Source organism: Trematomus bernacchii, unplaced genomic scaffold, assembly GCF_902827165.1.
Source record: "Trematomus bernacchii unplaced genomic scaffold, fTreBer1.1, whole genome shotgun sequence".
NCBI lineage: Eukaryota > Metazoa > Chordata > Actinopteri > Perciformes > Nototheniidae > Trematomus > Trematomus bernacchii.
The window spans coordinates 14,780,707-14,802,093 of NW_022987689.1; the positions used below are offsets into that span (position 1 = coordinate 14,780,707).

Consider the following 21,387-nt stretch of genomic DNA (forward strand, 5'->3'; position numbering starts at 1 on the left):
GGAAGTCCGCGACGTGTTCTTTGGTGTTCTTTGGTGTCAGTTTGGTGTCTTACACACCAAACTGACACCGGTAGTGTGTATTCGTCATTCAAAAGAGGCAACAACCGGAAGACAGACTGTGTGATACACAGAGAGAAGAAGAACAGACTGCGTGATATAAACAAACAACAAATAGCGTGTGCGTTCCATTTTCACTGTACAGCGAGAAGCTCATGGGGCTTTCCCAAACCTGTGTCGAGAGCTGGAGTTAAATGAAATCTCAGATTTGCCTTCTTAATAGTTTGTTTGGGTCCCTCGCTTCCGTTTCCCTTCTCATGCACTGATTCGCTAAGCTGGACAGCCAATCGGAGTGATTTATTTGGCCGACAGCCTACCGATTCAACATGTCGAATCGGCGGCGGAAGGTGTTGGCACGGCCGAAAAGACACGGCGGTGCAGTACACACCAATCTGAGTAGGGCGACACGACGCTCATCGACGGCCCGACATCTATCGACATATATCGACGCCGAAAATCTGCTTGGTGTGTAAGGAGCTTAAGAGCCAAGGCTATAGGCTAAGGAGCAGGACATCTGTAAGAAGTTGACCAATCACAACAGAGCCGGCCATCCAGAGGGATCTGGTTTCAGACCGAGGGTGAAAAGAGGTGCTGCAGCACAGGCAGTATGAGAAAAATAAAGACCTTTTTGAACATTAAAGCATGGAAATGTCACAGTAGAGGTACAGAATACAAATATGAAACCTGAAAATGACCATAATAGGGCCATTTAAATAAATATATAATTTTCTCTTTCTGTGTCAGTGATTTTTTTTCCACCAAGTTGTTAAATCAAAAAAATGTATGACCTAAACTGAACCGGAGCCACACTCAGAGTGTGTGTCTCTTTTTGGGCTTCAGTGTGGTTCAGTAATATGGAGATGAAGCAGCAGAGAGGTGCAGCACTTCAAAGGGCATGTGTGATCACAGAGCTGGACCAGATGTTAGCTACCTGATGCTACTGCTGCTGTCCAGATGGATATAATGGAGCCACCAGAGCTGGGTAGGGCTCTTTTAAAATGTAACGGCTTAAATGTCTCCTGCAGAAATAATGTTTCAGATTTAGTAGAAGCCTCCACATGGGGTAGAAATATATAACCCCTGATATGTTGTTGCTCATCCTCCAGCTCAAAGCACTCAATGGCAATTTCAGGTTGTTATTCACTGATGATTTTTAATTTGCCTGAATGAGGGAGTACGCATGAGCCAAAATAATAATTTAAGGCTTCATAGCATGAAACACCGTTCTTTACTTTGGCAATGAGCAGTGCACAAAGAAATGTTATTCATGTGAGAAACGGTATGTTACTTTCTAATTTTCTTCACCCTCTCAACAGTCTTCAGAGCTACCTACCACAAAACCACAAGGCTCACATCCTGAGTGCACAGAATACACAGTAATAGAACCAAGTTTCACAGAGAGAACGTATAGGACAACATGATGTCATCGTTAGTCGTTTTGATTACTAGGACTAGTAGTGTTTTTTGAGAACTTGCTGCTTTTTACCTGTAAATTGTTGGTTTAATTAATGATTGGAACATTCCTATAGATAAGAAAAGGGAAAGAGACGGATGAAAACATGAAAAACTACAACCCATTTTTCAATATTTTTTGCATTTCGCGAAGACTAATGTTAGATCTACTACAAATATTGACTTTGATCTCAACATTTCAACCTTACTCTCAACAGTTTGATTTTATTCTTGACATTTAGACTTAATGCTGATAGTTCCTACTTTATTCTCAACATTTACATTTTCCACATCTTCACTTTATATCCAAAATGTTATCTTTATTCTCAACATTTCATCTTTTATATCAACATTTTCATTTCATTTTCAACATTTAGACTTTATTCTCGGCATTTCGATTCCCAACATTTAAATATTATTATCAACATTTCACCTTTATTTTGATAACTAATTTATTTTCTTATGGCCAGCCATATTCCCTTCCCTAGGTTTCTGCTATATGTGGAAAAGACCACACATAACCCGAAAATAAAAAGCAGTTTAATGTGTAACAGAATAAATCACCAGATACATTTTAGCCTCACATGCAAACTCCTGCATGTTGTGCAGCTACACTTGGAATTGAAGCTCAGTTTATACAAAAAGAGGAAATAAAATAGGAAGGGGATTCATGTGATGACTGAAGGGCCACTTCGGCCCGTCCTGTGATGGAGCTGAGAGATCTTCAGAGCGATGGTTGCCAGGGGCGCCAGCATCACCTGTCCCAGACAAGGATGATATTAGACTCAAGCAGCTGGCTGCCAGATGCCTCGGATGCATTTCCTCATTAATATTTAACTATAAGGAGACATTAACTGTTTAGCTGAAATAGCTCAATTTATGAGATGGGCAATCACAAAGCAGAACATAATTATTTGGTCAACACTGACCTCTCAGAAAATGCTCTTTCTTCTTAAAATTGATTTGTCCTACCTAAATGATACACACGGCTTCCATACCATTGATTAAACACTTAAGTTCAACTTAAATTAAACATTGAAATACTGTTTGTAAATGTGTTGGCTTTATTTGGCAATGTCATATATTAAATCCCAACACATTTGTGGAATTCTTTTTTTTTTAAGTTTAGGTTATTTTGTGTCGTCCCAAAATAGCTTCAAGTTTTAGTTGTACATACAGTACTAGGACTGTTTCCTTCATTGTTATACAAAACTGTGAACATATCATATAAATATTGCATTGATTCAATCATTGTAGAGGCATAGGTAACAATGAGCCTCAATTACTGTTAAGTCACAACCAAGCTTCCAAGAGTCATGGTGTAAGTCATAGAGTAGTTGAAAGTATAACTATGTGTTGCATTGAGTTCTAAGAATACACTAATAATACCTATCACAGTGTTTGCAATGGTAAGGTAAATGAGACTACAGTATGAAAAGGTTTTAACAGTCTTTCTGGGGAGGTAAAGATGGAATCAGAGCACAAATACAAAAAGGCAACAAAGCAATGTACTATGTGTCACTGAAATGCTGTAAAACGATCAGCTGACTGCCAAAAAGTCAGCTGACTGCCTGGTGACATTTTTTAATTATGCCTAGCATCTGGAGTCTCGTTGCTGATAAATTAGCTTCAATTTTTCAGGACATGTGCATAGTTTGATTTTTGTGAGTTTACAATTGAGAAAAACTGTTTAAAAATGTACTGTAATGCCTAATATGGACGGTTATCCCTGCCCTGTTCCTCTCTACCACATGGCACTATCAACATCTCATATAGTGCAAAAATTATGAGGCCTGTCTCATACTTTAAGCTTTCAGAATTCAATATATGTACCTGTGTGTCTTCAAAAATCTGCTCCTTCTCGTAGCTGTCTATGTAGATTCGGACTGTCGCCCCTTGGCTGCCCGTCCCACTGAGTCTGTAGATGATCCGAGAACCATCAGAGAAGATTATCCGTAAACCCTGCGGTGAAAAACAGCCCAATACAGACTAAGTGAAGCTTTTAGGATCTGCAGGCACAGCTGAGTAGCTCCAATCAGGTTACATCCAGTATCTGTACACATAAAAAACTGCATTATTACAGGAATACAGCTCAGTGTGTGTACCTGGTTCCTTGAGATGCTGCTGTCCACTGGGTCTGTGTACTCAAAGTTGTCTGCTTTTTCCACTTGGTAGATTTTGTCCTCCACAGCAAATCTCTGCTTGACAAAGGACTTGTCTGCGATCAAGATCTCCAAATCCTCCATCATCTCACAGGCCGCATCTATGTCTATGTTCTCATAGTCATATCTAGACAGAAAACAGAACACTTATTCTGTTACATAAGTAAGAGCTCTTACTCTACAGCGGTCTCAAGTGAGTTTAATGGGAGGCCAACGCTATGACAGGCACCATCTACCAATTTCCAAAATAATACTCAGTAAATGTCTTTCTGGAACACTTAGGGGATTTTAAAGTCCATGGGTTTGTAAATGAATTACAATTAACTGATGAATCATTGACGTGAATAAATGCCAATTGCACATTTAATGAGGCTACTTCCTTAACAAAAGACACAAAATATGAAGGAAAAGTAAATAATTTCTCCATGTGTGTTGACTCAATAGTGATAACATTAACAACATTAACAATGGGTTACATTACCGAGGTCCTTCTTATCTAATCTTATCTTATATTATTATGTGAGAGAGGTTGATCTACAGGAGAAAAGCCTTTCGAAAGTAATACATAGAGTCTGAAAGTCTTAATGCAGAATATATATAATATATCTGGTTACATTTGGTACTTATTTCCACAAAGGGAAATACTTTTTTTAGAAAAAGCCCTGACATCATCACGTTATATTTTGTATTTACTAGATAGTGGTCTTTAAAAAAGATGTAATGTCACATACATTCCACTAGGTGTCAGCCATGTCCTGCATCTTCTTCACCTGTATCTGTACCATAAATCCAAACTACATCCGTATAAATAAAAAATTAACATTATTTCTACTTATTTCTTTGTTTTTTAATAGTTTATGTATGTGTAAACTCTGAACACAAAACAACAGATAAACAACACAGGTGTGTGGACGTCTCACCTGGTGTAGTAGTTCCTTCCATATTTGAGCCAGTGTTCCCTCAGGATGTCCTCCACACTCTGCCGTCTGGAGGCCAGGATGGAAAGCCATGCCAGCACGGCCCACAGCCCGTCCTTCTCACGGATATGGTCTCCACCTGAAAGACGAGATGTTATTAAATGACATTAGAGTCTTTTACCCACGACACTAAGTTAATTACAATCTTTTGATCTAATAACTTTCAGTACAATACCTGTGCCAAAGCTTTCTTCTCCACACAGAGACAGTCTGCCTGCGTCCATTAGGTTCCCAAAGAACTTCCAGCCAGTGGGAGTCTCATATAACTCTATTTGTGTTGCTTTGGCTACTCTGGGAATACAAGGAAAGAATACAGTGAACCTTTAAATTATAATTGCAACAATTTCATTTAAATATATTGCGACATAAGTACTCTAAGTTTCACATGGCCTCAACTTCGAACATCAGGGCATTATTGATGAGAATCTTATAAAATCTCACAATAAGATTCGAAAAGTATTCCTGATTCAGGACAAAAGGGAGTATATTTTTGTTTTCCTCAAATCTGTTGTGCACTGATGAACGCAGTGCGGTAAATTAAGGCATGAAAGCATGGGAAATCGTGTACAAGATGATAGAGTTTTACTTTTTTTAAAGTAATATCCACTGCTATAATAAGACAAATAGTAATTTTTATTCATACACTTGAAAAAAAACATTTACCAAAAACGTTATTATTTCTCCATTCTCAGTGATTTAATAATAACAAGTTCAAGAAGTGCTGCTTGTTACAAAAACTACATTATAGGTTTAGTCAAGCTGCCGTTTTATTTCCTAGAGAAGTGGCAATTTAAAAAATAAATTGTGTTCAAAATAACACTGCAAACTGTAATTTGTTTACAAACACAATAATCCTTGACACAACTTTAACATGGTTTGTAGGAATACTGTCTATCAGTAGCAATACTTTGATCCCTTTATAAATCATTTCCCCCTCTAACCTCACTCAGTGGTTGTAGAAGTGATGGCTGTGTGTTTTTACCTGTCTAAGGCTGCGCTTGTGGGCATGCTGCGGGCGAAGCCTCTCACCCCAGTTTGCTGGAAGTATGGGATGCAGAAGATGTTGTCAGCTATCACAGCCACAGAGTCAGAAGGGGTGACGAAGAAGCCGTGCTTACCGAGGATCATGTTACGGTCCTAGAAAGGCAGACAAGGGTCAGAGATTATTTGTGTTGGTTTCATTTTAGAAAACCTAAAGAAAGGCACAGTGGTACATGTTAAGGAATAATTCTTCTAGATATCTAACCTTTTGCTCTGTGACGTTTTATGATCTACTCTGACGTCTGTTATCTCCTTTAAGGAAAGGCCTTGGTGCCATATGTGTTGTTGTCACCAGTTTGTGACCGGTCAACTTGTCTGGCACGAATGGTACTTGTTGTGAGAATGCTGAGGCACTTCTTTATCGGTGTTTGTGGACTCTAAGATGTGAAATCCTTGAGGCCATGAGTGTCGGACGCAGGTGGTTCAGTGTTCCCAGCTGTTTAGTCTACTCCTTCAGAGATGTTGATTACTCTCTGTGAACCAGTTAAAAGGTCTAGCATAGAGAGAGGCTCTTCAGAATTGACGTGGCAACTCTACCGTGTAGTCAGAACCTCTGACTCTTTGATTTGTGATGTGAATCCTCCGGCCGATACTCTGAATAAACCCATCAGTGTTTGACATCAAAAGCTCCAACTCTCACCGTGTCTCCTTCCTGAGTCGGTGACTCCCAATGCATTGCTACACAGAAGTTTCCCCCACAGTACACTTACCCCGTCACCATCAAATGCTGCAGCAAAGTCATACTGTCCGTCTCTCATGCTCTCAACCAGATCTGCAGCATGGGTGAGGTTAGGATCGGGGTGCAGACCCCCAAAGTCCTCCAGAGGGACACAGTTGATGGCAGAGTGGGCTGGGCAGCCCAGCTCCTCACAGAGTATCCTCCTTACATACAGTCCTACCACTGGGGAGAAGAGAAACAGAGATAAGATATAAAGACAATTATGAACTACGGAAGTCAAATATGGGGTTGTACGAAATTGGAATTCAATTGTTGGGCTTATTTTAATACTGGATGCTGATTAATCAATTTAGAACATGCTGCAGTGAGCGGTGGCCAAACAAACATAATACTTTTAAATGTTCATTTTTATATTTGTACATAGCACAAACCTTTGGATTCATGATGGCTAAACTGTCCCTTGTGATGTCACCCATTGGTTTGTGTACTATGGTTTTGATTTTGTCTGATGGCTTCTCATCTTTTGGTGGTCTCATTCTTGTTTTTTTGTAACAAGGAGTGACAGGGTGATAAGGATTAACTGAAACTTTGATGAACTGAAAACACTGTCAAAGGGTTCAAGTTCTAACAATAAGAAAGACAATATCTAAACAGACACTTGAAAGAAGGCTCTCCACTAGCAATTGAGACCATAAAATGATTAGTGAAATATTCACAAAGGTAGTAAATGAACTGAGAAATAGTGTAATTTTCTCATAGACTTCTATACATTCAGATTTTGCAACAGATGCCCCTGCTGGATATTTAAAATCATTTTTGCTTTAAGGCCCTTCCCCACTGGCTCAACGTTTTCAAATGTGGAGGTTGTTGCTAGGTAGATATAAAGTCACTGCCAGCTGTTGGTTATCTAAGCACAAAGACTGGAAAATACTGCAAAAACTACAAAAGAGTTAGCGTTTTGATTTGTATTGTGTCTATGGCTTGAGAAATAGAGAGAAAGTCCAGGGCAAAAGCAGTAGGGGTGTTGTATCTTGTAAAAATGAAACACTATAAATATAAATTCTTATGACTTCCTGTTAAATGTTGGCACAGGGGATGTGAGATCTGTTGGCCCATTAGATCGAGTTTCAATGTTTGGGGACGCTTTAAATAGCTTTAGTAACCTGATCATTTTTGAATTATTCTTAAGTCAACAGTTCCTTTAATCCAGTGTTTCTCAAAGTGGGGGGCATAACAGGGGGGTGCGAGAGACCAGGAGGAAAACTATTTTTTTATTTTTTTTAAAGAAAAATCATAATTTGAAAAATTATTGATTAGAAAATAATATGATACAGTACAGTACAAATACATCTGGGTCTCTGTTTCATTCAAGCTCGGCTCTGTGTGTGTGTGGAACGAGCAATTTTGTGTGCGTGCGCGAGCGAGAGAGAGAGCGCACCGGTACCCGAGATCGTTGTTGTTAGCTTCTGGTGCTAGCGAGCTACGCTAACAGATATAAGGAGCTTTTTCCACAACAAGGTGGAGGAGAGTCCTCTCCTGTCAGACTGAGAGGTTCAGTGAGCTAAAGGACTCTCTCAGTGTTTAGATAGTTAACTTTAGTCTAAGTTATCTCAGTGGGTCTCAAACGGTTTGGTCACGATTAATGTTAACAATTATTTCCGAGGCACACGTTTATATGATCATTATAGTTATAAAAAAAATAAGAGAAAAAAGGAAAAACAGTTATGAAATACTATATGACAGTAAAAAAAGAATAAAGTTTAAAAGGGTGATTAGTAAAATATCCATAAAGAAAAAGTAAATCTGTTTACAGTTCTGTTTCATATGGGTGTTGAGAGAGGTATCCATAGATCTCTTCATTTTGTTCTCAAAGTGCACCAGATTGATGCTTTTAACTTCAATATTTAAAAAAAAATCCTTCCCGGGGGAGCTTGCCCCCGGACCCCCCAATGTTAGGTCCACCATCCACTTATAAAAATAGCACTTTACCCCTGCTTACACCTATATGCCATGAGCTGATTATCGAGCCTTCATTGTAACTGTCGCGGGTACACTGTGTATGTGCGTGGGGATTGTTACAGTAGAAAATTCCACTGTAGCGCCCGGTAACTTAATGGGAAACCCTAAATGTTTGAGCACCCTCTATGAAACGTCAAGCTACCCCACAGCACCCCCAAAAGAAATCTCTGGCTCCGCCACTGAGCCTGCAACCCCGTTTTGAAGAAATGTGCAGTGCAAAACAGGCTCATTGCAGCCACTAATGATAAGACACCTTTTTACCAAATATCAGCATTTTCTTTCTTTTCATTTTTTTGCACAGATTGCAAAGTGGCAAAGTATTATAACTCATTGTTCTAGCAAAGGGATTGCACAATTGTATATATTTCTTTGAGCACACAGACTTATGGAGCATTGTTTTATTATCACTGATTTTTTTATTTTTTTGAAAGGAATGCTCACGTTCATATTGATGTATTTTAATAAATGTTAACTTAGCCCATTATGTGACTATTTGTGTTGGGGGGGGCCCGACTTTTTTTTTTCTCCAAAGGGGGGGCCTGTCAGAAAAAGTTTGAGAACCACTGCTTTAATCCAATGCCACCTCTCCAACACTATATCGAAGCCTAGAACAACACTTCATGTTTTTCAATATATACATATCTTTACAATATAAGAACAATTATAAGTGTTATACATTAATATTCCTTATATTACTATTAAGATCAAAACTAATGTGACAATGGAATCACCAAAACAACGATAAAGTAACCCTGCATGTTTAGACATGATAATCTTTCTGTCTTTTGTATTCAGAGTGACAGAGAATATTTTTGATGAGATGACATGCTCTTGGTTAATATCCTCTCACCTCCATGCATGGCATCCAGTTTGATCTTGATGTGGTTTTCTCCAGATAAAAGCTCCTTCAGCGCAGAAAAGTCAAAGATGTTCCTCAACAGGTTAGCGTAGGATTCCACAGAGTCCACAATTTCCACTGGACACAACAAACAGTAAGAAAAGTATACATTATTATCAAATAATAAATGATGAAAAGGATCACTGAAGAATATACGGAAGACTATTAGGGCCAAGCATAGCAGAGAAGAATGTGCATGTTAAGAATAAAGTCGAAACTTTGCTAATAAAGATGTTTTTTTTATTATGTGATAAAGCTACTGTAGTAGTTTAAGTTATTATTTAAAGTCTGATGTTATTATAAACAAGTTATTTCTCACAATGTCATTTGAACTTTTTGCAAATATTTCAACTTTATTTATTTTGTAAAAAATGCTCAAATTTACATTGAAAGTTAAACTTTTGTTCTTGACATCTTGCCTTTACTCCAATTAAATTCTTACATTTTATTCCCTCCTTGGACATTTTCCCCCTTTTGCCAGGCCCTAATTCTCTTCCATACAAAAAGTGCGTAATCTCACTAGTTCATAAAATAAAACAAGTCTTTAATAAACGTATCAAGCATCTTCACGTAATAACATCAACACACCAACATTTGTTCCTCTCATTACCTCTATCTTCTCCTATTTGAAGTAATGGGTGTCTGACAGATGTTGCACTTCACCTGAAAAGGGTTTGAACTTGTTCTCAAGATCGAACATCTGTTTTCCCAGACTGGTCAGATCCACCTGCAGTCCGGGGCAGATGGCAAACTCCTCGATGGTCCTGCTGATCTGAAAGATCTTGTTTGTGACAGCCTCCTTTGCTGGACCTACATGAAGAAGAATAGTCTCAACATAACACATGATATTGCACTTAGTGGTGTACTAAAGAACTGTCGACGATTGAGGATAATATAAAGTTGTTTTGGATATTAATTGGTAAAACCATGCAGATCTTTTGAATGTGTTTATTCCAGACATTTGATCTCATCACTGTGTCTAAAAGTGTTCTTGTTAACTTCTCTCGTAACACTATTTTTCTCTTGGCTGATGCCCCTGCATGCTTCCTCCTCTCCAGTTTCCAAACCTCCGTTTGCAGTATTGAACTTTATGCCAAAGTCTCCATCAGGTCCCCCGGGGTTGTGGCTGGCAGTGAGGATGATGCCACCGATGGCTTTGTATTTCCTGATCACACAGGAGATGGCCGGCGTGGACATGATCCCGTGGTGTCCAATGATCATACGACCCACCTGAGGAAATGACACACAGGTGTGTGAGAGTTGGCTTCGAGGAGTGTGTGTCTTAATTTATCTAAGTGGGGGAGGGAAGGGAATGTCACAGAATATCAGGTTTGGTTCGTCCTGCTTAAAGTAACTGGGACTTCATTTAATGAATGACAGTTATGGCAAGTTTTATTATGTGTGAGTGTAATTTAAATCTCTCTAACTATCCTACTGAGAAAGCATCAGGCACTTTAAGGTTGTGTAATTTAAACTGTTGGATCACAGAGAGCTCATTACTGGTCCTGGCAAGAGAATAGAAAACATGTTTTTTTTCTATGTGAAGGAGCCGTATACGGGAGCAACTGGCTGAATTGTTATGGCAGAGAGGCTCTGCTGTTATATTGCATTAAACTGTCTTCTATCACTGTCTTGCATTGATTATGACTCACAGATTCTGATGAGCAACGGCTCCCAATTGCAAATTATAATTGTAATTTCATCAGGCAATTGCACATGCAAGTATTTGGAAAAAGGAATGAATACTGATTTCATTATGCCACCTCCCAGGGCAAGTATAAGGAAATCAAGCAGCTCACATGCCCGATCATTCGGGAAGGAGCAGAACATATTTGAGTTGATGATGGAGTAACTTAATTTGCCTAGATAAGGAGTAAACCATCTCTCTTCCTTCTTATCTCGGTTAGGAGTTGCATTTGCCCATAACCGATTGGTCACCAGCGAAAAAATGGCTGCGGGTTAAGACTACGTTTGATCTGAAGTGCAAGCAAGCCATTTATCTTATTCTGGAAACAGGATTTAAATTGGGTGGAGTTTAAGGATGTGGGCAAAAGTCCAAATTGACTTACTAAATTAAGATTATACAAGACAAATAAATTAGTTGTTTTCAGATATCTGCAAAATAATAAAACAATTTAAATAGGGGAGTCTTTGAATGTACTTTGGCAATATATAATATACTGTACATTACATTTTACATTACATTACATGTCATGGGACTCAAACTTGCTATCCCCTGATTCAAAGTCCAGCACACTATCCACTGAGCCACAGCCTCCCTCATATATACTTACAATACAATGCAACTTACATTAAATTATTGTCTTCAATTTATTAAATTGTGTAAAAAAAAATGTCCCTCTTTAAAAACATGCATGTTTCAAAGGCTGCAAATTGGATACTGATAAGAGATGAGGTTGGTACAACTTATGCCAACAAAAGGATAAGAACATGGTGACACCCACATGCTCACATCCGCCCACACATGTACACAAACACCAATTTAACAGCATGCTCACACAAACAATCACACATGGGGACACTGACCCCGTTGGCAGCTGCCATCTGCACAATGACCTCAACAGCGGTTCTGTTGAAGAAGCGGCCGTCCCCTCCGACCACCACAGTGGATCCCTGTCGGTCCCGCAGGTCGATGGAGGAGAAGATACTCTGGATGTAGTTGTGGAGGTATTTCCTCCTGGACTGGAATACGTAGACCTTTTTCCTCAGGCCGCTGGTGCCGGGCCTCTGGTCGGGGTAGGGGGCTGTAGGGACCGTTAACACCTGCAGAGGACTGTTGTCCATTGTTTCAAATGTAAATCCAACTTAATGCAAGAGCCCAGAGAAGGAACGTGTTGTTCAGAGGGAAATCCCCTGTCAGTTGACATGGGGAAGTATACACAGGGGCAGAGTGGGAGTGTATGATCCTGACTCCTCCTGTTATTTCACTGTGGTACTTCTGAGGCCCAAAATAACCTTCCAAACCAATGTGTGTGCAGAGGCATGGGAGGTAACCGAAGACGCTCCTTCACACATGTGCAGGGAGATCACTGTCAAGGCTGCAGGCCCGGCCACAGAGCAGTGTGTTTGGGTGTGTCAGAGTGGAAGTACTGAGGTGTTATTGGATCTATTTGTCCGTCTGAACGGCTGCAGCTGTGCTCCATGTTCTGATATGCAAAAAGAAGGATGGCATCTCTAATCTAGGAGCGCTATTTCAGGAGGGAATATTTCCCCTTTTTTAAAAGCAGACACACTACAGGTGAATATTGGAACATTTCAAACTGGTGAAACTTCCAAAGTGTATTTCTTACCTTAACGAGGCCATATTATGCTTTTGGGGGTTTTCCTTTCCTGTAGTGTGTTATATAGGTTTGTGTGCATGTAAATGGTCTGCAAAGGCTACAATCCCAAAGTTCCCTCCAGAGGGAGATTCTCTCTCACACACTCCCCCCCTGCCTGAAACACCTCCATTGGACTCCTTTGTTTACTTCTGTAACATAATGACATCACCATGTAACCCTTGTGCTTCTATTGTCTAGCACTCGTGGCGGGACATCTCTTAACAGTTGACCAATCACAACAGAGCCGGCCAGCTAACCAATCAGAACAGACTGGGCTCTGGTTTCAGACAGAGGGCCAACTCTCCACCTATCAGGGGAATGTGGGGTTGGGCCACGGCCATTGCTGCTCGAAAGCGCTGGAGACGCTGTAGTACATATGCCAGGCCTGTAAGTGGCACTGTAGTCTGCCACAAAAGCAGCGAAGAAGACTTCCCGCCCATAGTTACCATGGTTACCCTTCTGTTTATTCTCCGCTGTGGCTTTCTTTCTCCCTCCCCGAGGCAAGCGTTTGCTCCCGCTGCTTTAATTCAATGCAATCCCTCCCCGTCGAGGCAAGCACTGTAATTCTCTCCGGTTAGTCCACCAGCAGATGACAAACACCCACCTCTCCGCCTCTTCCAAGGAACGAGGGGACCGTGCAGCAGAGTTTCAGTTTCAGTTTCTTTCGCCGGTCAAGATGTCCGTTAAAGTTTAAATCTTCCGGACAAAATTAGAAAAGTGCCGGTCAAAGGTCTTCTTTGTTATTTATTGAGCTTTAAAACAAATGAATAACGACTCTATATAATAAAACACGGAGGACGGAGATCTTTTTTTCTCCCCCTCTTGACTTGATCAGAGCACGGCTCCCCTCTCCTGCAGGGGGGCGTGGTCAGCTGCAGCTCACAGAATCAGCCCCGTAGACAGCAAACAGCACATAGAGCGAAATGAGGCATGGCTAAAATGCATGATCTGTTTGGTATTTTGAAAACAGAAACGTATAAATATACCTTATATAGGTATGGCCCTACAATATATCATTTAAATATAGCATGATAGGTGTCCTTTAAAATTAACTAGCATATGTATTTGCCTTGATTTTCTTATCATAAAGATGAGTGTTAGAAAAAAGAGTGAGTCTTTAGGAGAACAAACAAAATATAGATATGGTTCCCAGCAGTCTGTTTACAAAGCAAAGACAGAACAACACTGCCCTCTAGAGTTTATTATTGGCTGTAACAACGAGCACAAAATAGTTGGACATCACAATGATCCCGGATTTAGAAAGGAGTAATAGTTAACATGCCATAGTCAATCATTTACTATGCTTTCACATAAAAACAAAGTCAGTGTTTTTAGTCCAACGATGACACTACTCTGTGTCAGATCTCTGTTGACATAGAAAGATCATTCTGTGCCTGAGTCTTGCCACAGCTTGGTTTAAATGGAAGTTTATACAGAAGTTAGCTTGTTGCAGTGACTGCAAAACAGTTAGAATCTAAGGCCCTAGCTCTGATGGGGTAACCCCCAAATTAGTCCATAATGACAAATAGGATGTTTTAGAAGTAAAATCTGGGTTTTCGTTATGTTTTCAGTTACAGATATCCACACCTCAAAGAATCAAAAACAGTAAAGATGAGTGTTTTTTATCTGGAAATGGTTCCCAACCTTTTTTGCCTAATGACCTGTGAAAATAAAACAATATCTGCTCGGGATGTCATGTCAGCAAATATCCTGACGATTGATTAGGTACTTAGGTCATTTCTTATCATAAATGGCCTAATCCTTTGATGTTTTGGACTCTGGACCTGACGTTGTCACATTAGTTATTATAGTCTTTTTTTAAATATTTTTCGACGTTTTTTAAACAATTAATCGAGGAAATAATCATTAAATTCAGCCCTTGTAACTATTAAATAATGTTTAAGATTCCAGAGGAGTTGACTCTGTACCATAACAATAGAATAGGACTAGAATGGCCATGTCAAGTCCACTGGTAGGAAGGTCAGTGCGAGGGCCGGTTTTGCAGTCACTGCAACAAGCTAACTTCCGTATAAACTTCCATATAAACAAAAGTGTGGCAAGGTGCAGACTCACTGAACTGAGGTTGTGCAGTAATGATGACTACACAACTAGAGCTTGGAATAGTACAATATAAAGTATAGAGAGTTAAAGTAAATGAGTCCAATACAACAACAAATGTATCATTGACACACCCTTATCACAGGAAGGCACATTGATATCCCCAGATGTGTGATAACTTTGTTCTTTTAATTGATTAGCTAGCTAGTAATTTAACAATGCTTTAATGTTATGTTTGTTACAGAAGATGAGCTGAACAGAACAGCAGGCCTGTGTCCATCAGGTTTAACATTCCTTCCACCTCAATACCTTTCCCTCCAGAGAAGGCAAAGCTAACTAGCCAGTCTTCCTAACAATCGCCATCATTTGTTCTACTCAAATGAACTGGGAAAATAGTTACATGTGCGTTTCCTCATATTTCTATGATCTGTACAGTATTTCACAAGACAAAAAACCCCTTAAAGAAGTTTTAGTAAGATCAATTCTGTAGCAGTCTTTCTCATCCTGCTAATTCTCTCCTTAGATTGTATCTTGTGATCCATTTAAGGGGTCCGTCCCCCTACTGTATGTTAACCTATACTGAGAGTCAATGTGACCCAATATAAAAACTGCTTAAATATGGCTGTATGTTTTAACTTCTTCTCCATAACCTTTGTCCTCTGAGATACATTGAGTGACGATAAATTGTAACTGCTAACTTTGAGGTTTCACAATGCAAGAGTATTATAAAGATGATCCTAGCAGGCAGTTATACATTTGTTCAGCTTCCTCAGTTAAGCATGCTTGTCACTTGGAGAAAAACATCTTCCTTTCTGCACAAGCCTTCTTAAACCACGGCTGCCACATGAAGCATTGCCAAAGCTCATGGAGAGGTCACTGTTAATGTTTATTTACTGAATGATGCAGGTGGTGAAAGACCCCTGCTTCAGAGGAGGCCGAAGTGGTGGAGATGGTGCTAGGGGGAGACACAGGATGTACAGAGATCTGGGTGAACTTGAGGGAGTAAGACGCCTTTCGGCCCAGCCTCCATTGAATCCCTCTCTTACGATCCGAGCGCCCCTTGGGTCTCATGTGGAAATATCTCCCATTTAGGTTGGTATCTCCGCAAGCGTTGTACCACCATCCACCTGGAAGAAGACAGAAATGACTTGTTGTTCAGCTGAAAAGTATTCATTACTGTAAACATATCCACCTGTAAGAGATGTACAGAGCTGTCAGATATTTTTATCCTATATCTGTAATAGAGTGGTGCAGGAATGAGTCCTCAAACCCAGAAATGACTAAGCACTTCACACTCTGTTTCCCTCATCTTGAAGTCAATGGCTTTTTGAACATGTTTGTGGTTAACAGCCAGAAATAAGGTCTATGGTTAGCAGAAGCTTAAAAAATGTTACCCCACACGTGAATGTACAAAGCTTCTATGTGTCACCAAAATGGCGGATGCTAAAAAGTGACAAAATAAACTATCAAACAACACCACACCAAACACTAGCCGCCTTTAGCTTAGCGGTGGTGATGCGCAGCCATGCCACGTGATGTATTTTGTTAATAGCCTAACGTTAGCTGTTTACTTCTGCTTTTTTTTTTCTGATTGCATTTACGCTTTAAAAAAGTGGTATAATTATGTGAAGATTATCACGCTGAACAAAATGTGGGTTTGCCACAGAACGTATTTTTCTGCAATATACCGAAATCCAATTGAAAAATCCAATTGCTTTCTGTCGAGTGAGCCCTTGCGATGCTAACTTCCAGGTCGGCCAAACTACGTCATTGCTGCACTACTATGTGTTACAGATTAGATAATATTAGATAGATTCTTTAGCTGTATCTGTTAACATTTTTTATTTGTATTCGGAGAGAACAACGCAAGTGGTCGTGGTTTATACAGGAAACTTAAATACACGTTAAACCGGGCAAATATTGTATTTCCAATCCTAATATTCATTGACAATGCAATCTTTGTGCCTTGAGAGCTTCAAATTGATTGATTGATTATAAAATGTAAACACGTTCTTACTCTACTTTTTTATCTTGTAAAAAGAAAAAACATTTTAGATAGAAAAAAAAAACATTTTTACTGCATTATTTGTGCTTTTCAAATAACATATCCAGTTACATCCCTAGTACCTGTGTAGTCTTGGGCACAGTTGAAGCCCTGGAGGTTGTCATTGTCCCTGTCCTTGGTGGAGAACATCATGCCAGAGTGGTTGCTCATGGGGTCCGGCACCTCTCCAGACAGATGCGTGAGGTGAATGGTGTAGTTGCTCTCAGGGCCATTAAGGTTAAATCTGTATTCTATGAAGCGCCTGTCCTGTTTCCAGTCTTCCAGCTCGATTTGAAGGACGGAGTTTCCCTGAGCGGCCAGAGAGTGGATCTTTCTGAGACCGAGCCAAAACTCCCCTGTTAGAGAAACATCCTTTAGCGGTCACAGCTGACATGATTTAACAAGCACCTTTGAGAAGTGATGCACACAAACGTACAGAATATTTTCACTTACAGAGGTTGTAATGTTATAATCATGATATACGTCAAGTCATTTCAAATTTGGCAGATGAGAATGAATGTTCTAACTATAACATGGGTAATTAAAGTCTGGAGAACATAGCTGTGTCTCTCACCTTGAAAATCTCCAAACCCATTTTCATACTTCTCCCAGATTTGATCGAAATTTACTGAGCCGCCGTTTCTTCGCTGGATGACTGTGGCTCCATGATCTAAAATGGGAAAAAAGGGAAAAAACAATCACTACTTTTAAAGTTCTATCTGTATTTGTTTTGTTAGTGGCTGAGTCTGCCTTTCAAGAACTGGATTTTAATAATCGTTAAACATATTAGAACATTCACTTGACACAGTCCATGCATGGAACCCACTCTCTACACAGGTGCATTATACTGCTAAAGAAAATCTAAATGTTCTAGTGTTGCTTTAAATTAGGTTTACAACTTTAAGTAAAATATAAATATAGATTGGTTGACTTAATAAAGACTAAACAAGGTATACAATATGAAGAAACTAGTCCTGTGCTCTGTTAAAGTTGAATATGTGTGTGTTGGTACAGTACCTTTGCTCATGTCACAAAAAGCCATAAAGGGCTCCGCTCCGGTGGGTCTGATGACATAGAGGCCACTGACTTGTTCCCCTCCGTTGAACAGGTCACTGCAGTCCAATGGCAGCTCTATTTTAATAAAGCCCACAAGTATAATGTTATAGTTAAAACTGCCCTGCATAAAGATTAGCTTTAAATCTGGAGCAGTGCACTTGTGACCAGACAGTCAGCAGTTCATATCAGCAATAAAACGTGTGCAGGATAATTGATTGCTCAGTAAAAGCTGAAAATGTGTATCAGGCAGACAGGTAGGTATGAAATGGGAAGCGAAAAATGTATGGAAATTGTCACATTACAATTCCAAATCGATGGACATGGCAAAAGTGTTGGGCCTGCTAAAAATAAAAGATGCCAGATCCTAATATCACTCGACATTTGCAAATGTTTTATTTTCCTTACTCGTCATGTCGTTGTTAAAGTTTGAGGTCAAATAAGGGGTGAGTGTTGGTGCTTCATTGTTGTAGGTTTCAGGCATCCTCTCAATGGTCTCCTGGGCCAATGTGTTGACTGTAAACTGTGGAGAAATAATAAGCACAAACTTTAGCATAAAGACATAATCCTAATGCTGATCATGGTGAAATAATGTGGGTTCCACATTAAAGGTTGTTTTTCTGCAAAATACGTTTTCTTTAGTGTTTAAGATTAAAGAGTTACAACATCAGTTTTGAGCTGTCACACAGCAACTAGCTGAAAGGCCATGAGATTAGAAATGCCTTTCCAATACTAATTAAGGATTGTATGAAAATGATGGGGCTGTGGGAGGGGCGTATTTAATAATAAAACAAAAAAAAGCTACCTTTCAAGCTACCGTTCCTTGAATGCAACACCCTCCAACAAAATATCTCAAAATAATATATTTAATATCCTAACAAAATGGCAAATATTGACCCACTCTAACGTGTGCTAACGTACTAACCTTATATTCCATGAAATAATGAAAATATCAGATTACTCTATAGCCAGATATGTATGACATCCTAAATTACAAGACACATTGGAAACGTTTCTCCCAGACAGCTTTAAATATGAATGTGATAACTAAAAAAAAAATTCTCTTACAATAAATCTCACAACGAAAGAAGGAAAGTGTGATAAATGTTGAAAAGGCCATCCCAAAAGATATGACCCTAAGCAAAAAGGGGAACTAGACTCTCACCCACTTTAAATGTCATCAATCCATTAAAAGACTGTTATCAGTTGTTATCACTAGTATTTTGAAGCTTCTAATATGACTAACAGGAGGTATGAGCCATTGATTCCTCAGAATTCTCACTTACGCTATCTCCGCTATTTATTCAGCAATGTTGGGACATTCTGGGATTTTAAAAGCTGCCAATTGGGATTGGCTGAATAAACACAAACAACCAAGAACGTTTCTTTCCCAATAGTGCAGGAAGTATGATGTAGAGAGGGGGCAGGCCGGGCTAGCCTGGTAGTGGCAGTTTTACCTAAGTTAGCATTAGCATATGTATTTAGCGTACTTAGCAAGTCAATTTAAATTAGGCAACAGGACAAACTCCGGGATAAAATCCCTGGATTTTTTTCTCACATGGCTTCGTTTTTCTACCCTTGTTATGATTTTCCCATTGTGTTGAATTATGATGGGTTTAGCACTTTTGCTAGATCATTCTCCAGCGTAGGCAGTCTAGAGCTGGGTCTGGCCGTGTTAGCCTGCAGTTTTTAACATGCGGTTCACATTGTGAATTGAAACAAAACTACTTGTTAAGGTTTAAACGTTGCTTAAGCTAAATAAGTACATACGTTAGCTTACGTACACACGTTAGCTTACGTACTGTATGTAGCGTACAGGAAATACTATTGGATAAAAGTCCTGTGTATTTTTGCACTTGGCTTCCTTCTTTTCTCCTGTAATTACTATGACGTCGTAGGTTGCCCCCTAATTATTTTTAACCTCCCTACAAGGTGATACAGCTTGCAATAGCCTACTGAGCCAAATAAGAGGTAGAGAAGGGCCATACCACCTAAAATCTATGCTTTAGATGACAACTGATAATAGCCATTTAATAGACTGATAACAATTAAAAAAGGGTGTCCCTTTAACACCCTCTTCGCCAATAAAACATTTTCAACGGTCCCGAGCAGTTACCTTTTCCTCCAGAGTCTTGAGCTGAACCCTCTGGTGGTTGAGCTGATCGCTCTGCTCCCTCACAGCCTTCAGCAGCTCTGTGATGCTCCGCTCCTGGCTGTGGATCACCTCCTGAGCCCGGAAGAAAGGTGGAATCATGGGAGCAGTTATAGAATGGTGCTATTTATTGTTAATATCACATAAAATACTCCCTTCATACATTTGGAGAACAAATGCAAAACAAAGCATGGGTAAGCAAAAAAACATGCTACTTTGGTAGAAGTGTTGTATCTTAACCCTTGTGTTGTCTTCTGATCACATTTTGTCCGTATTTGACTGTTTATAAAGCTTTCAGCATGAAACCATCATAACAACTTGCTTATACCTTTTCAATCCAACTCATGGAATGTATGGTCAATAGACCTCGTTTACACCTCATTTACACATAAATAAAGTTTTGAGGTAAAAAATTGCAACATTTTTGAATTATTCTGACAATAGTTTGGATAAAAGGGGCTTATCTTGATGGATTATAAGAGACTTATATGTCCAAGTTTATTTAGGAATCTGTTTGGAAACTATTTCAGGTGCTTTAATGAAAGTACATAATAACCAGATTGTATAAAGTTAGATTTAGAATTAGAAAAACCTTTAACCATGTCAAATGTGACCCGAGGACAGCAGGAAGATCTTACAGAAATATTTCCACTGCACCAGAAAGAAAAAGCCTTTCCAGCAGCGGTGGCTCACCCTGAGGCCGTTGATCTCTGCCACTTGTTCTCCTGTCAGCAGGCCGTGCGACAGGCTGCTCAGCCTCTCTTCCAGTCCCTCCACCTTGTCCTGCAGACGGCTCTTCTCCTGCAGGATGTTGTCCACTTTGGAGTTGATCTCAATAGACAGGCCCTTGATCTCATCGTTGTTGGCTTTCAGCACCACCGTAGTTTTCTTCAGTTCCTCTTCTTCCTCTTTAATTTCATTGGCAAGCACTGAGAGCTGGTAAAACGAGCGGTCAAAGATGTTGATCTTCTGGAGGATGTCGTTTATCTGTCCTTTTGTCTTCTGAACAAACTCCCGCAGGCTCTGACCCAGCTGGAGGAGGCCGTTAGCCAGGAGACGCACATCGTCCAGAGCGGCAAAGCGGGAGCGGGTCTCCACCGGGGCCACGGGCTCCTCTGAGCCACAGAGGGCCGGGACACAGGCAGCCGCCAGGACCAACAATACGTGAATAGGTGTAATTCTCATGTTGTCGTCGTGGTGGCGACATGTGTGTCGTGATGTTCGGTGGACAAATGGCAGCCCTCTCTCTCCGCTCTAACCGAACGTACAGTGAGGATCCTGGGCTTTATACACTGTCTGGAATGTGGTCAATGATTAACTCTGATCAATATCTGCATGGATTATTCAGTTTCCTCCGGATATCAAAAGTTCAGCTCAAGCCAAATGTCAGTAATTGGATTTAAAATGGGCATCAGTTTGATTAACCATGCACATTTCATCAACGGAACATTGAA

The 21,387-nt window shown here is 39.9% G+C and overlaps 2 protein-coding genes across 2 annotated transcripts; both read right to left on the reverse strand.

Moving 5' to 3' along the window:
• Positions 1-1,779: 1,779 nt before the first annotated feature.
• On the reverse strand, positions 1,780-12,117 carry LOC117488838 (phosphoglucomutase-1-like). The gene is made up of 11 exons (XM_034137977.1): positions 11,833-12,117; positions 10,353-10,515; positions 9,949-10,095; positions 9,238-9,363; positions 6,400-6,590; positions 5,631-5,785; positions 4,824-4,939; positions 4,592-4,727; positions 3,615-3,798; positions 3,343-3,471; positions 1,780-2,267 (listed from the first exon to the last, which is right to left on the reverse strand). The coding sequence occupies exons 1-11, from the start codon at positions 12,088-12,090 to the stop codon at positions 2,178-2,180; spliced, it is 1,695 nt and encodes a 564-aa protein (XP_033993868.1). The 5' UTR covers positions 12,091-12,117; the 3' UTR covers positions 1,780-2,177.
• Positions 12,118-13,782: 1,665 nt separating this feature from the next.
• Positions 13,783-21,179, reverse strand: LOC117488304 (angiopoietin-related protein 3-like). Its single transcript, XM_034137131.1, has 7 exons — positions 20,627-21,179; positions 19,898-20,008; positions 18,190-18,304; positions 17,746-17,859; positions 17,303-17,398; positions 16,812-17,084; positions 13,783-15,811 (listed from the first exon to the last, which is right to left on the reverse strand). The coding sequence occupies exons 1-7, from the start codon at positions 21,116-21,118 to the stop codon at positions 15,564-15,566; spliced, it is 1,449 nt and encodes a 482-aa protein (XP_033993022.1). The 5' UTR covers positions 21,119-21,179; the 3' UTR covers positions 13,783-15,563.
• Between the last annotated feature and the right edge of the window lie 208 nt (positions 21,180-21,387).